Genomic DNA, 16,233 nt, shown 5'->3' with positions numbered 1-16,233 from the left:
GTCTCCTTTAAAGGCTTTTATTTTAAGTACATTCCTATAGTTTACGGTAACTGATGGTTTATTTTTTCACAAACTGGTGGGCTGGAGTTGTCTGTGGTAATCAACAGCATATGCCACTGATGCTGTCAAACTGGCTTGTTTAAAAACCTGGAGCATTCCTTACATTAGGATTATATCACAGGTACAAGTCGCTGATGTAAAGAATAAATCTAATATTTTAATGTGAAAAATGTTTCTATTACAAACTCTGTATGTATTCAAACTTTTATGCATTCATTTTTAAATGTATATATACACACACACATCAAAGTCATAATTGCATTGTACTACATTTTTGCAAGCTGTCATTTTTTGTCTGCAAATGAACAAAATTGTGGGAAGGTAAATGCTTGTGTATATTTAGTATAAAAAAGCACAACATGTCAATAAGAACTAAAGCATACACACTACGCAAATACACAGACACACAAAAGCAGTCCTATTCTGTTGTCCTGTTATATCTCACTTAAGCCCCCCCATCTGTTACTTATTTTTCTTATGCAATTTTTCATCTTAATATTAATTTGTATTATTATTGTAACAGTACATTTTACTACTACACAGTAAACCTATTTTGCTGCCTTACAATTTTAAGTATAAACAAACTGGCATTAAGTTATTTCAACTTACTATTTAAAATGTGTTTTACATTAATTCAACTTATAAAATAAGTTAAGCAATTTCAACATATTTTTTATTACAATGCAATATTTTTGGGTAGCACAGATTTGTGTTTATGTACTTGTGTGGTGTGTTTTATGTCCAACAAAATTTGTTTTCAGAACGTTTCAGAGATGTTCTGCATTTCTATGTTAACATTAAGACAGCATTATAAAGAAAGAGAAATTTGTGAAATATTAAACATGTCTCGGTTATAAAATTGAAGATATAAAGTGAACTATGAGCGATTTGATTAGGTTGTAATAAAATTATGGTCCTTAGCTGTTGTATTGTAAAATATAACTACCTCTGATCTAGCATGCTATACTTTTTATCCCTATTGATTTATTTCTATACTTTTATATTAAATGTATATTAAAATGTAATTTTATATTGGACTATAAAGATCTTTGTACAACAAACACACTATTCTGGATGTAAATATTTTTTATATTTCTGTATACATGTGATGAAAGAATGATTTAATAAAGTTATTAGTTTCATAAATGTATGTCTTAAAGAGTATTGAACAGTTCGGTGTGTTGTAAATGCAGTTCAAATATATTTTATTACATTCATATCAAAAACAATAAACAGACAAAAATAAATCCACAGTACTACAAACATAAACAAGCTTGTTTGTAAAATAAACTACATACATACTTTCTTAGATTGCTCTAAATTCTCCTGTGCCCTTAATGCTTCTCTTTTTTGTGCGGTTTTCTTATTTGTATTTCCAAAAGAGCTCTTTTCATCTGCTTCCTCACAACCCTATAAACAAGAGAGAAAAGAAAGCAAATGAGATGCAATGGAACAATGTCGCCTCCCATTGGCTGATATGTGCAATGACATATTGTATATTATTCCTGCTGGACTCCATCTCTGTTGTTTAAATGAAAAATGTGTAACCAATAATCTAAAAGTTAAGAAATTTAAAAAAAACTGTGTGTGTGTGTGTGTGTGTGTGTATAGGATCAATTTACTTAATATATCAATTAAACAGTCATCCCATAATTATTCAAGCTAGACAAGTAGCAGCTGTACCGTTCAGTCGACTAGCATCACACATACCTACTTTGTAAGCAAACTATTTAAACACTTACAGCCCTAACATCAATATGTATACACAGTTACCTTGTTTTTCTGAACTGCATGTTCAGTCGTCCATTTCTTTGCCTTCTCCAGGTACAGTGCTTTGTTGTATTTAAATTCTGAGGACTGGTAATTATATAAGATACAGCATTAACACCATAAAGAGCGACGCTTCAGCTGATTAGTAGCACATCCATATGCCACTTCCACAAGCAACAATAATGTAATCTCAGTTCAAACTGCTTAAAAAAGACCCAAACTTACAATATCAGCCATTAGTGGATCATCTGGGTTAGGTTCAGCCATAAGTAATTGTATAGAAGTGAGCACCGTTGAAATGTTGAGCGAGGGCCTCCAAGCACCCTTTAAAGAAAATTAATTTTAGTATCATAATGGGGCATAGGACACTGGGACGAATACAGGTTATGTGTTAAATGTTTATGAGATATACTCTAGAAGATATTACGTAAATGAAAGTGACCTGGATGGTATGTAGCCCTAAGAATGCTCTGTGCTTGTATTCCTGCAATGTCATGTATAGTGTATAGTAGTGGTTCTCAAACTTTAATTGGCATGTGGTGTACGGTACATCCCTTCATGCCCCCCCCCCAAAGAAAATGTAAGACAGAAAGCCATCTAAAACTTAAAACTTGAATTAAACAAAACATTAAAAAGATACAATGTAGTGCTGTTGGGCTGCACGATATTGAGAAAATTTTCGATTCTACCGTTGGCTGTTGCGATAACAATATTCCTTGCAATATATCATTGCCTAGTGAAATGCTATTTTTATTAGCTTTGTTTTTTTAAATCATTTAGATATGTAATTATCACACTGAAATAAACAGGTAATACATATTCTTCTGATGTAATAAAATCTAATTCAGGCTAAAAAACTATTTCATGCGTACCGTTTTTTAGGCACAAGTTCATCATTGTAGTTTTTGCTCGATCGTTTCTACACTCCTGACATACTTATTTTTCGCTATCTGCTTTGAGCTTCTAGGTTCACCTCTGCGCTTGCGGTCTAGCCAGTAGTATAATGCTGCGTTCACACCAGCCACGGTAGAGGCATCAAGAACAAGTGAAGTCAATGTGAAGATGCTTTGTCGCGCGTCTGGAGGTCTCACGGCGGGAATGAGGCGTTTAGTGCGGCGCGGTAGACAGGATTCCGCCTCATTTGCGCGTCTAGTTCGGGCCAATGGCGCAAATTGAGCGTTGCCGCGGCAAACGCGCAAGTTGAAAAATGTGAACTTCGGCGAAAAAACGCACTGTATTAACCAATCAGGAGCTTGCTTTAGTAGTGATGTGATTACAGAAAGAAAGCAGAGTCGCAGAAGCCCTTCCATGGTGCGAATTTCCGCATGAATGTCTCGATGACTAGAATTTCACGCAAATGAAGCAAGGAAACAAACTGTTCAATGGCAAAAAAGGCACGGTAGACACAATTTTGACGCCTCAAACGTGGCTGGTGTGAACCCACGGTTACAGTATAATGCTGCGTTCACATCAGCCGCGGTAGAGCCGTCAAGCACGAGTGATTTCAATTCTAAGTCAATGTGAAGACGCGTTGACGCGCGTCTGGAGGTCTCACAGCGCAAATGAGCCGTTTAGCGTGGCGCGGTACACGCGTTTCTGTCTCATTCATGCGACTAGAAAAAATTTAAACTTTGGCGGGAAAATGCGCCGCATTAACCAATCAGGAGATTGCTCTAGTAGTGACGTGATTACAGGAAGTCGCAGAAGGCCCTCCCATGACTCAAATTTCCACCTGAATGTCTCAATGACTAGAATTTCACGCACGGCTTTCACACGTGAATGAAGCGAGTAAACTCAAAATGTTCAAGTGGCAAACTAGACGCGGTAAACGCAAATTTGACGCCTCAAAAGCAGCTGGGGTGAACCCACGGTAAGACCTACTTGGTGGGTATTTAGTAAGGCCCCTTCTGATTGGTCTAATTTGAACAATCTAAGCATACTGTACACAAATGATAGACACGTAAAATAAATGTTAAATAATGTTAAATAAATGGTTTTTTTTTCCCCCCGATATATTGTGCAGCCTCACTTTCTGAAGTTTCATTTATGATAAATTGTATCTTATAAAATGTCATAAGACTGGGCCCCCTGGCACCATCTCCATGGCCCCAGTTTGAGGACCAAAGTGTATAGTGTCTGTGGATGGGAAGTCAGATTTAATGATTCTCCACAATTTGTTTTTAAGATAAACTGCACAATACGTTGAATCTCACAAAAAGTTGTCAAAAAATGGCATTCATATAACAAACCCTGTTAAACTACTTGGTATATATTTATAGATTTTACCTTTGGGGGCAACTTCAGAGCATCGAGACAAATGCGTCCTGCATTATCGATGTTAGGGTGATAGATGGGTGTAAGGAAACTGATCTTCGGAGGCTCAAACGGATACCTTTAAAGACAAAAAACAGGTGAAACAAGCATGTTAAAAAGTTGTCACTACTGCACGGTGTTTTTGAGGTAATCTTGCTCTTACCTCTCAGGTAGTTTGATTTCCAATGTAAATACACCTCCCTCATAGGGAGTGCTTGAACCTCCGACAATCTCTATAACAAACAGGGACAACAAGAGAAGATGGTGTTAGCTGTGTAGGTTTAAATTATTTTTAATAATGTATAAGTATGAACTGACTGACGACTGCTAACTCACGGGCTTGTAGTTCATCCACGCGCCCCTCCATCTGCCAGCACGAGACTCCAGGAGGAGGTTCAGCGGCGAGGAGCTGCAGCTCGCGCTTCAGGCGACTGATCCTCTGCATACTGCGTGTCTAACAAACACTGGTTATTAACACTAACACCACGCGCTTAAAGACTTAACTAACTTACTATAAAAAATGCTACAATATAACGTTACACATCTGCAGTGTATTTCAATAACACATTTGCCAAACGGGCGGCGATTATTTACGAAGATTGCAAACTACGTTGTCTCAACGAAACATACGCTACTGTAAATGTTTTGATTTAACATTATACAATGTGTTTAGCTTCACTTACATGTAATGTTGTTACTTTTGGTAGGTGAATCAGACAAACACCTCAGTAGTTTTGATTCTCCCCGCTCAATGTTAATACGTCATTCTGTGACTGACGCGTTTCCTCCGGATGCATCATGGGTGTTGTAGTTTTGCGTGGTCGTTCGTCATAGCTTCGTTGCTGTTTGTTTTTGTTACAACTTTCAAAAATAGTGAATGTTATTAAAAGTATGTATATATTTATAATAACTCCACAACCAGAGGTGGACAGTAGCCTACTTAAAAGCAATTTTTCAAGTAATGTATTCGTATTTTATCTGTGTTTTTCTTTGGAAAACAAGCATTCCAAAGCATAATATCATAAGTTTTACTCCACTACATTTTATAAATACAAGTTTTTGTTTTGCATTTAATATTTAAGTAGGCTTCATTAAGCATCTACTCTCGTATTTTTACTCAAGTAAAAGCACACAGTTTTAATATAATTAGGTATTAAATCAATTTTAATAGCAATATAAAGGAATACACAGTATATTTATATCCTTTAGAATGTAGTGAAGTAATTTTTTTCCCAAGACAAATCTGATAAAGCACAGATGCAGTACTGTCCAGCTCCTTCCCAGTATTATGTCACAGTATTATGACAAAGGGAAGGTGTCACAAGGCTTATACATACCTTTATAAATCTAGGCTTTAAACCAATTAAAATGTTTATTTGCATCGACCAGTGGGTTACTTTCTCCAAACAAAATGCTTTGCTTTTAATATCAAACAAACCTAAAAAGCCTAACATTACACAAAATAACAGTTAAAATAGAAGCTCACAATTAACTAGATAGTGGTCAGTGATAAAATGCTGAGAGCACTCTGGATATTAAGGGTACAGTATATTCATACTAAAAGCCAAAAACCTCAATTCAGTAAATGATTTTCATTCACAAATGCCACATGTAACCTTTTTGCAATTTTCTCATATGCATCTCTCAATCACAGGCAACCGTAGGTCACTAAAAATGTCTAAGTAACAAATGAATGTACATTTGTGTCAAATTAGAGGTTAAGTTGACACATCTTACCCCGCCCTCACTTCCCACCAAGTCTCATATACCTTATACAGTAATGTGCAAAAGATTTTTAGGCCACCACCAGCTTTGTTGTTTTAGTAAAGCTTTGATGATGATGATGATGGCGGGTGAGGCTTTATCATTTAGGTTTAGCAGAGCTTGCATGTTCATGCTATTGCTTCAGCGTAAGATTGTTTTCTGTTTTTAATACAGCATGCAAACGGCATGTTTTTTTTACTGGTTGTAGACAAATTGAGAGAAAATAATTATAAGTAATCATTATAGCTTACAGCTACAACAACAATCGAATGGTGGCATAATACTTTACAGTACTTTACTTTACAGCAGTGGCAAAAATAGCTTGGAAATTGATGTGTCTGTCTCTCATGTTTTCCATTCGGACATCTGTGAACCCGGAGGACTTCAAGACTTCCATATAGACCTCAGGGCGCCAATTATCCCCTATGAGCACCTTCATAGAAAATGCTTTTTTCACACTTTTTAATCTGAGTGTTGTAACCATAAGAGAACCTAGAACACAGAAAAAAATATGTTGCTTAGTATAGTAATAAAGTTATTTTACAAGTTTTTCTTCCATAGTTTCTTTCAATTAATGGTGAAGGCCAATATGAGTTAAATATTTTAAATTATTTAGTTCCAATTGGGGTAAACAATCAAACTTTGCATTTTGCATTTACAAAATAACACACTGTAACATTTTAATATCATTAAACATGTTAGTGGAGTCTTATTCTTACAAGGAATAAGTAATATTTAAGTATATTTTAAATAAGTGTAATAGTCAGATATTTAATAATGCAGTTTGTGCAGTTAATGGGCAAAGGACCTCTTTTAACCCAAAAATTTAAATTCTGTTGTTCTAAACCTGTATGAGTTTCTTTATTTTGTTGAACACAAAAATATATATTTTTATTATGATAGTCAGCAGACTGTTGACAGTACCCTACCCACTGACTTCCATAGTAATAAAAACAAAGCAAATGAGTCCCACCAACGGTGTGCTTACTATCTTTATCAAAGTATCTCCTTTGTGTTAAACAGATTGAAGTAATTTATACGTTAGGACAAACACGAGGGCGATTAAATAATTTATATTATAATAAATAGTTTATTGGTGAAATGTCTTTCTATCCCGTTAAGCCGAGACACAAAATATGATATATGAGTATAACACATGTACAACTCATGGGGGCGCCAAACTCAAAGATTTGATTGTGTCAATAATTTGGCCCCTTAAAACTTGTTAATCAAAAGAAATATTTAAATGTGTTTCTTCCATTTTAAAAGTCTTAAAATAGCTTAACAGTAACTTCACACCATTGCAATGTTTAGTATAAGCAACTCAATTCCCGACTCCATCTAATTTGGACTATATAACATTGACCGCGTCTCTACAATTGTCCTGGCAAAATTGTCCTCAAAAACATTAACACGTCAATGAGAGACCTGCGCTTTATCAATAACATACAGAGAATTACAGAGGTCTGTACCTCGGGGACCTCAATGGGAGGTAATGGTATACTCTTGGGGAACAAACGAAACAGTGCGTCTTTAAAGGGGTCATATTATGATATTTTTTTAAAGATGTAAAATAAGTCTTTAGTGTCCCCAGAGTACATATGTGAAGGGTTAGCCCAAAATAACATATAGATAATTTATTATAGCATGTTAAAATTCCATTTTGTAGATCCAAGCAAAAATGTGCCGTTTTTGGGTATGTCCTTTAAAATGCAAATGAGCTGATGAAATGCAAACACTGATGGCAATGATGGTGGTTTGTTGCAATTGAAACTCAGTTGTGCTGTCAATTATTTTTTCTCTCTGCACTAAATGGCAGTGCTGTGGATAGTGTAGATTAAGTGGGCGGTATTATTGTAATTGGCCTTGCTACCTACTCCACAAAACAGGCAAAATCCAAACAACTTATTTTTTCACATCACACACTGGGTTATTCTTTTTTATATTTTCTGGTCAAACAGAAGCACTGGAGACCCAGTTATAGCACTTAAACATGAAAAAAGTCAGATTTTCACGCTATGACCCCTTTAAGTAATATTGCTAGGCCTACTGCTATATTTTATATACTGCAAGTTTTATGCATAAGCCAAGACAGGCTAAAATGAAGAAAGGAAAACCCATTTCCACAATGAAAATAGCGCATACTACTTTAAGATATTTTGTTTAGTAAATAATATTGTTTTATTCAAATTAAAGCCTTAATTCGTACAATCAATTCTAAACATGTCTGTGTTTTTGTACTCCACGTATAAATGCATGTTTATGGGGCATGCAGTGTTTTGCCAGGTCTAATATGCAATGACATTGACGTTTCGCAGCTACGGACTATCAGCATTCAGTGCGTGGATTCAAAGTTTAAGTGATTGTGATTCCACTATATGTGAAGACATTTCAAATGTCAAGAAATGTCATATCACATTATCACATTGCAGCACATTTAATGAAAAGAAAGCTGACAATAAACGCACTTGAACATAATTTTTTAGTCTTTTAAATGTTAAACATCAGTATGACTCTCACCTGGTTGCATTACTTTATGAATCGCTCTCGCCCCAGCTTTCACATCCGGCCAAAAGTAATAACAGTTGCAGTGAAACGCCTTATCAACACTAAAGGCATGTTCAACAAATCACTGTAATACAGTATAACCTTTCCTTTTGTTATCTGCTCCTCCAGTCGTTCAGTGGCCATCTGATGCATGTATTAACCCAATCAGCTTCCCTTTGGAGGCCGTCAGGAGCTGCGAGGCCGCCTGGAGACCAAAGCCTGTACCATGACCCAGTTCCAGTATCGTGTTGCAGGCTCAACATTGATCAGTTTCACTGCATTTTCCTCCAGCATTGTGTTGTGCCATTTCAGAAACTTGGTTACCAGCCATCCAGTAACCGAAAAAGTGGGGTGACCCAATTGTTTGCCCACTTTCCTTGGCAGCTTTTCTGTACATGAAGTCTACATGAAAAATATATTTGTATTAGAAAAGTAGATACAGTTGAAAGAAAAAAGTATGCGAACCCCTTGGGCCAACCCGGACCCCTTCACAAATTGGTCACAAAATGTGCTCCGATCCTCATCCAAGCCACAACAACAGAGAAACACAGCCTGCAACCCCACAAACATTACACATTTCCATGCCTCTACCGAACACAACATGTAAACATTCATAGTGCAGGGTATGAACCTTTGGGTTAAATAACTGGTTGACCCTCCTTTGGCAGCAATAACCTCAACCAAACGTTTCTTATAGTTGCAGATCAGACCTGCACAACGGTCAGGAGAAATTTTGGACCATTCCTCTTTAAAAAAGTGTTTCAGTTCAATAATATTGTTGGGATGTCTGGTGTGAATCACTCTCTTGAGGTCATGCCACAGCATCTCAATTTGGTTGAGGTCAGGACTCTGACTGGGCCACTCCAGAAGGCGTATTTTCTTTTGTTAAAGCCATTCTGTTGTTGATTTACTTCTATGCTTTGGGTCGTTGTCCTGTTGCATCTTCCATCCTCTGTTAAGCTTCAGTTGGCGGACAGATGGTCTTAAGTTTCCTGCAAAATGTTTTGATAAACTTTGGAATTCATTTTTCCATCAATGACAGTAATCCGTCCAGGGCCTGAGGCAGCAAAGCAACCCCAAACCATGATGCCCCCTCCACCATATTTCACAGTTGGGATGAGGTTTTGATGTTGGTGTGCTGTGCCTTTTGTTCTCGTCACATAGCGTTGTGTGTTCTTTCCAAACAACTCAATTTTGGTTTCATCTGTCCACAGAATGTTTTGCCAGTAGTGCTGTGGAACATTCAGGTGCTCTTTTGCAAACTTCAAACGTGCTGCAATGGTTTTTTTTGGACAGCAGTGGCTTCCTCCGTGGTGTCATCCCATGAAGTCTATTCTTGTTTAATGTTTTCCTTATTGTAGATTGTAAAAATAAAAATGTTAGCATGTGCCAGAGATTTCTGTAAGTCTTTAGCTTACACTCTAGGATTCTCCTTCACCTCATTGAGCATTCTGTGCTGTGCTCTTGCAGTCATCTTTACAGGACGACCACGCCTAGGGAGTGTAGCAACAGTGCTGAACTTTCTCCATTTGTAGACAATCTGTCTTACCGTGGACACATGGACATCAAGGCTTTTAAATATACTTTTGTAGCCCTTTCCAGCTTTATGTAAGTCAACAATTCTTGATCGTAGGTCTTCTGAGAGCTCTTTTGTGCGAGGCATGGTTCACATCTAGGGTGGCCATTCGTGCCAGTTCCGCCGGACACGTCCCGAACATGTTTTCGGGTTCGTTCTCCGGAAGTCGCGTTGGTCGACCTATTCACATCAGACAATGCTTCTTCAGAACAGCAAACTAAAAACTGGTGTGTTTTTATTGGACAGGGCAGCTTTAATCAACACATCCAATCTTATCACATTGATTGGACCACAGGTTGGCTGACTCCTGGCTCCAATTAGCTCTTGGAGAAGTCATTAGCCTAGGGTTTCACATACCTTTTCCACCCTGCACTATGAACGTTTACCCGTTGTGTTCAATAAAAACAAATAAACTTATAATATTTGTGCGGTATTAGTTTAAGCAAACTGTGTTTCTTTATTGTTGTGACTTAGATGAAGATCAGAACTCATTTTATGACCAATTTATGAAGAAATCCAAGTAAGCCCAAAGGGTTCACATACTTTTTCTTTCAACTGTATACATGCAAGATATCACATTTTAAACTTCCAGTAAATATTGCTTGCCACCAAAAGAGTACAGTCTAAAAAAATTTTGAAAAATCTGACAGGTGAACCATTTTTACCAAAATGATCTCACCGCAAGTCGTGTTATAGTCACGAAAAAAATTAATAATTTACTTGTTGTCCATGGCACATAATTCAGCTTTTTTCGTGCCTTGAGGATGAATTTCTATAAATAGTTTTCGTGTCTGTGGTACAACTTTCTTATTCGTGTCATTTTATGTATTGTTTTCTAATTTTTTTTCTTTTTTAATCATTGACGGTTTTTAATCATTGTCGGTTGGGTCATTTGGGGTTTGGGTTAGGATGTACTTTTATGTATTGGTTTCTACATGTTTTCTTCCGCTTTTAAAACTATTCTCACCTGGAGATTGGGGTTAGAGTTTATAGAAATTTGTGTGAGTGACCCGAAAACGTCATTCGTGCTCGAGGCACAAAAAAGAGAGTTTCGTGCCATGAACCTGAATAAATGAGTCACTATGTGTGACTATAACATGACTTTCTGTGAGATCAGTCTAATTTTGAATTTTCCCCTTATCACAACCAGAATCCGAAGCAATGAAAAAATACATCGAAGAGGAGCTGGAGAAGGAATTCATTCATTCGACACTCTGTTTCACCTGCTTCATCTGGCTTCTTTTTGTAAAGAAGGACGGTGGACTACGTCCCTGCATTGATTACCGGGCTTTCAACGAAATTACAGTTAAGTTTCGATATCCCTTACCTCTTGTACCATCAGCCCTGGAGCAACTCAGAAAGGCGAGATACTTTACCAAATTAGATCTTCGAAATGCTTACAATCTCATTTGCATCAAGGAGGGTGATGAATGGAAGACAGGTTTCTCTACACTGTCTGAACACTATGAATACTTAGTGATGCCCTTTGGGCTATCTAACAGTCCGTCAGTGTTTCAATCCTTCATAAATGATGTTTTCCGGGATATGCTAGATTGTTGGGTCATTTGTGTATATCGACGACATTCTCATCCATTTAGAAACCCTTGAAGAACACATTAAACATGTGAGAGCAGTCCTGAAATGTCTGATCCAATACCAACTCTACGCCAAGGCTGAAAAATGTGAATTCCACCAAACGTCTACTTCATTCTTAGGATACATCATCTCCGCTGAAGGGGTAGCTATGGATGAAACTAAGGTACGCGCAGTTCTCACCTGGCCTTAACCTAAAACCATTAAAGAGCTTCAATGTTTCCTTGGTTTCGCTAACTTTTATCGACGATTCATCCGAGACTTCAGTACCATTGCCGCACCTCTAACCTCCATGACGAAGAAGGGTCCAACCCACCTGTCCTGGTCCCCTACCTGTCATCCTGGCATTACAGGTATTATTCATCTCACGCAAAACACGTTCTGGTGGCCTACATTAACTCACGATGTCTGTGAATTCATAAAGAACTGTAACATTTGCAACATTTCCAAGTCCTCTTACCAACCTCCAGTAGGACTCTTACAACCCCTTTCGATTCCACAAAGACCCTGGTCTCACATCGCCATAGATTTCATTAAATTCAATTCAATTTTATTTCTATACCGCTTTTCACAATAGTTAATTGTTTCAAAGCAGCTTTACATTAATAGATGTATGAAACCGAGAAAAACGAGCACAGTAATAATGTAACGTATACAGTAAAGTAGTAAGTTAAGCCAAAGGTGGCAGACTCTCCAGGGGATGAAAAAACCCCTTAGGAGAAAAACCCTCCTGGCTAGTCCAGGGGGAAAACTCCTAGGAGGGAAAAAACCCTTGAGAGAGATACATACATATTTATATATATAAATACTATTGGGGTATGTGAACGGCTAAGCGAATTAAACTGGTTCCGCCGGTGGTCGCTGGTCAGGCATCGGCTTGGCATCTCGTAGAAGGACGGTCAGTAGATCAGCGGTGTGATGATCTTCACCGTTGCAGGAACTGGGTCTGTATGTCTCATTGTCCTCAGGGTCGAGGACGAGACAGGGAGAGAGAAACAGAATACTATTAGCGTAGGGGCGTTTCACATGTAATGCAAGTGTCATACAGTATAGTGGTTTAAGTCAGCTCGGTTCCAGACAGGCTAACTATTGCGGCATAAGTATATTACCCAGTATGAGGTATGTGAGTGCTTTGTTCTAGTCAAACTAACTATTGCGGTATAAGTACATTTACTGGACATTTTATGTGAATGCTTTGTTAAAGAAGAATGTCATAAGTTTAGCTTTAAATTGATCGACTGTCTGATACTCGAACATTATTTGGTAAATCATTCCAGAGCTTAGGGGCTAAGTAGGAGAAGGATCTACCACCTTTAGACACTTTTGATATTCTAGGGATAATTAAGTGGCCAGAATTTTGTGATGGCAGTGTACGTGATGGATTGTATTCTGACAGTAATTCTTTAATATACGAGGGTACTAGGCCATTTAAGGCTTTGTAGGTGATTAGTGCTATTTTAAATTGTATGCGATATTTAACTGGTAGCCAGTGTAAAGATGTCAGAATTGGACTAATGTGGTCATACTTTTTTGATCGAGTAAGCACTCTTGCAGCAGCGTTTTGAACCAGCTGTAACTTGTTTACCTGATTTGCGTGACATCCCCTGAGTAACGAGTTACAGTAGTCTATTCTAGAGGTCATAAAAGCGTGGATAAGCTTTTCTGCATGTGATGCAGACAGCATATGGCGTATTTTTTAGATATTTCTAAGATGGAAGAATGCTGTGCGGCAGACATTGGAGATATGACTATCGAAAGATAGACTGCTGTCGAACATCACACCTAAGTTCTTAACAGTGGAAGATGGCACCACCGTGCAGCCATCTATGGGCAACTTGTAATCTGACATATTATGTTTGGAGCGATTTGGGTCAATAATATGATTGTTATGATTTTCTTTAATAAGCTTACTGAGATAGGTGATGTGGTTTTTAAAGCCTTTCTGTAGTGTTGAACACTCTCTTTCCATGCTGCACGCCATACCTCTAACTTTGTGCTTCGGTAGTTTCGTTTCATTTTTCTAGCTACTTTTTTAAGGGCTGCAGTATGATGGTCATATCATGGAGCTGGCGTTTTTTCTTTGATTCTCTTTTTTCGAATGGGAGCAACGGCATCCAGCGTGCTAGAACAAACGTTGTTCAGGTTTTCTATTATAATATCCAGATCTTCACGGTTATCTGCTACATGTTTAATTCGAGACAGGTCTGGAAGAGTGCTAATAAAGCTATGGTTAGTGGTGGAAATTATTGTTCTGGCTAATCTGTAGCATGTTGTAGACTGAGCGGTCCTATCTAGAAGTATCGTGTATGACACAAGGCAATGGTCTGAAACTGCATCGCTCTGGGGTGATATTTCGATGTCATTAATATTGAGTCAGAGTGATAGAATTAAGTCTAATGTGTTCTTACTAGTATGCGTGGGCCCTGACACATTTTGTCTAATGCAGAGAGAATTTAGAACATCCATAAACGCATGTCCTAATACATCTTTTGGGTTATCCACATGGATATTAAAATCACCAACGATAAGAGCTTTATCTACAGTGACTGAAAGCTCAGACAGGAAATCTGCTATTTCCCTAAGAAAATCTGTGTGGTGGCCTGGAGGCCTGTAGATGGTAGCTAAAACGAACGAAAGCTGTTTGTTGTTACGATCATTTATTTCCATATTTAACAGCATTATTTCAAATGAATTAAATTTTAGTTCGGATTTATGGTTTACTTTAAATGTTTTATTGTATATTGTAGCTACACCACCCCCTCTCCCTTTTAAACGAGGTACGTGCTTATAATAATTGTCTTGTGGGGTGGATTCGTTTAAACTGATGTAGTCGTCTGCTTTAAGCCAGGTCTCTGTTAAACAGAGTGCATCTAAGTTTTGGTCTGTAATTATTTCATTGATAATAGGTTCTTTATTTGTAAGCGATCTAATGTGAAGAAGGCCAAATTTTAACATTTGAGTTTCATCTGTTAATGTATTGTGTTCTAATTTTATGTTAATAAGATTTGTACGAGACGAGGTAAACGGTGCTCTGTATTTATTTGTTCGAAATGTAACACAGTCGAAATGTCTTGATACTCTGGTAAAAAAGGCTCTATGTGCTGGGATATATGTGCTCTTGACCTGTCAAGGCAGCTAACAGACAGATGGGTAAGCCGATCTGTCTGTTTCCTGACCTGGGCCATGGATAGTCAGACAATATCAAAAGTAAGACTATTGGTCAGATTTCTAGAGAGTTTAGCACTTCCTTCCGGAGACGGATGGAGGCCATCTCTCTTTAGCAGGTCAGGTCTTCCCCAGAAATGCTTCCAATTGTCTATAATCCCTACGTTATGAGGGCACCCCTTTGACATCCAGCCATAAAGAGACACTAATCTACTGTAAGTTTCATCCCCCTGAAAGGCGGGGAGGAGACCAGAGCATATTACATTGTCTGACATTGTTTTTGCAATTTCACACACCTCTTTAATAGTATCTTTGGTGATCTCCGACTGACGTAGTCTGGTGTCATTCGTGCCGGCGTGAATAACAATCTTAGAAAACTTACATTTAGCATTAGCCAGCACTTTAAGTTTGGATCTAATGTCAGACGCTCTGGCTCCCGGTATACCATCGATTATGGTGGCTGGTGCCTCAATGTTAACGTTCCTGAGAATTGAATCTCCAATAACCAGGGCACTTTTAACAGACGTCTCAGCCGGTGTATTGCTGAGTGGAGAAAATCTATTAGATATTACTACAGGAGCGCTAGTTGGATGCTGTACGTGACTACGCCGCCTGACAGTCACCCAGTTAGTCAGCTGTCTTGACAATGAAGTCGGAACCGAGCCATGTGTATTTCGCTTAACACTAGGCGCACCCGAAACAGTGTTTGTAACATTAACATCAGCGGTCTTACTGTCCTCAACTAGCGTTCGGATGTGCACTTCTAGATCTGCAACCTTCTCCGTCAGCCTTACTACTTCAAAACACTTAGCACATGTAAACCCCTCTATGCTGACGGAAGAAGCTAAACTGTACATGTGGCAAGTAGTGCAGGTTACAATAACAACCGGAGTCTTACCGCTTTCATGCTGGCCGATGGCGTCTCCGTTCACCCGAACGCAGTCCATGAAGCTGCATCGCGTGGAGTGCTCGCTCGTTGCATGCCTCGACCGTCTGCGGACGTCTGGAGCCAGGGTGATGTGAGGCATGCTGTACCGCACGCTGGATCTGCGAATGCTGGGCACCAACTCCTCCACAGCTTCCCGCTCTGGTGAGGACAGGTCTGAAAAGCATATATCGGATGAATCCGCCATTAGATCGAAAAGGAAGGCAGATTTACAGTAAGCAGACAGTGAGCAAATGCTTACTTCAGCCAGCACCGTTTGTTGATGCTAACGGGCTATATGCTAACACTCGCGTGGGGGGGGGGGCTCTTTGATGAATGAGGCGCCTGCCTTGTCCTCCGATCACCACCAGAGGGAGCCATCCCCTGAGTTTTATTGCTCATTTCGGACTTCATTTCCCATGATTCCACATACCAGGACTGATTACACTCCACCTGTATCCCATCATGAAATCTTTAAATACTCCACCTGGACATTCTTTCTTGATTTGCCACGGCTGTC

At 38.5% G+C, this 16,233-nt stretch overlaps 1 protein-coding gene and 1 pseudogene across 2 annotated transcripts; both read right to left on the bottom strand.

The window, feature by feature from the left end:
• Positions 1-1,248: 1,248 nt before the first annotated feature.
• ube2t (ubiquitin-conjugating enzyme E2T (putative)) lies at positions 1,249-4,980 on the bottom strand. Of its 2 annotated transcripts, XM_055188326.2 has the most exons (7): positions 4,827-4,980; positions 4,480-4,597; positions 4,307-4,376; positions 4,117-4,222; positions 2,056-2,154; positions 1,834-1,917; positions 1,249-1,470 (listed from the first exon to the last, which is right to left on the bottom strand). In XM_055188326.2, exons 2-7 carry the CDS (start codon positions 4,586-4,588, stop codon positions 1,351-1,353), a joined length of 588 nt encoding a protein of 195 aa, XP_055044301.2. In that variant the 5' UTR covers positions 4,589-4,597; positions 4,827-4,980; the 3' UTR covers positions 1,249-1,350. The 2 variants fall into 2 exon arrangements, with proteins under 2 accessions (XP_055044301.2, XP_055044303.2); XM_055188328.2 differs by lacking the exon at positions 2,056-2,154.
• Positions 4,981-5,696: 716 nt separating this feature from the next.
• Positions 5,697-15,921, bottom strand: LOC129431195 (uncharacterized; annotated as a pseudogene).
• Between the last annotated feature and the right edge of the window lie 312 nt (positions 15,922-16,233).

Source organism: Misgurnus anguillicaudatus, chromosome 13 (assembly GCF_027580225.2).
Source record: "Misgurnus anguillicaudatus chromosome 13, ASM2758022v2, whole genome shotgun sequence".
NCBI classification, from domain to species: Eukaryota; Metazoa; Chordata; class Actinopteri; order Cypriniformes; family Cobitidae; genus Misgurnus; species Misgurnus anguillicaudatus.
Note: the sequence above shows the minus strand (reverse complement) of the source record. Positions and strands in the feature narration are given on the sequence as shown.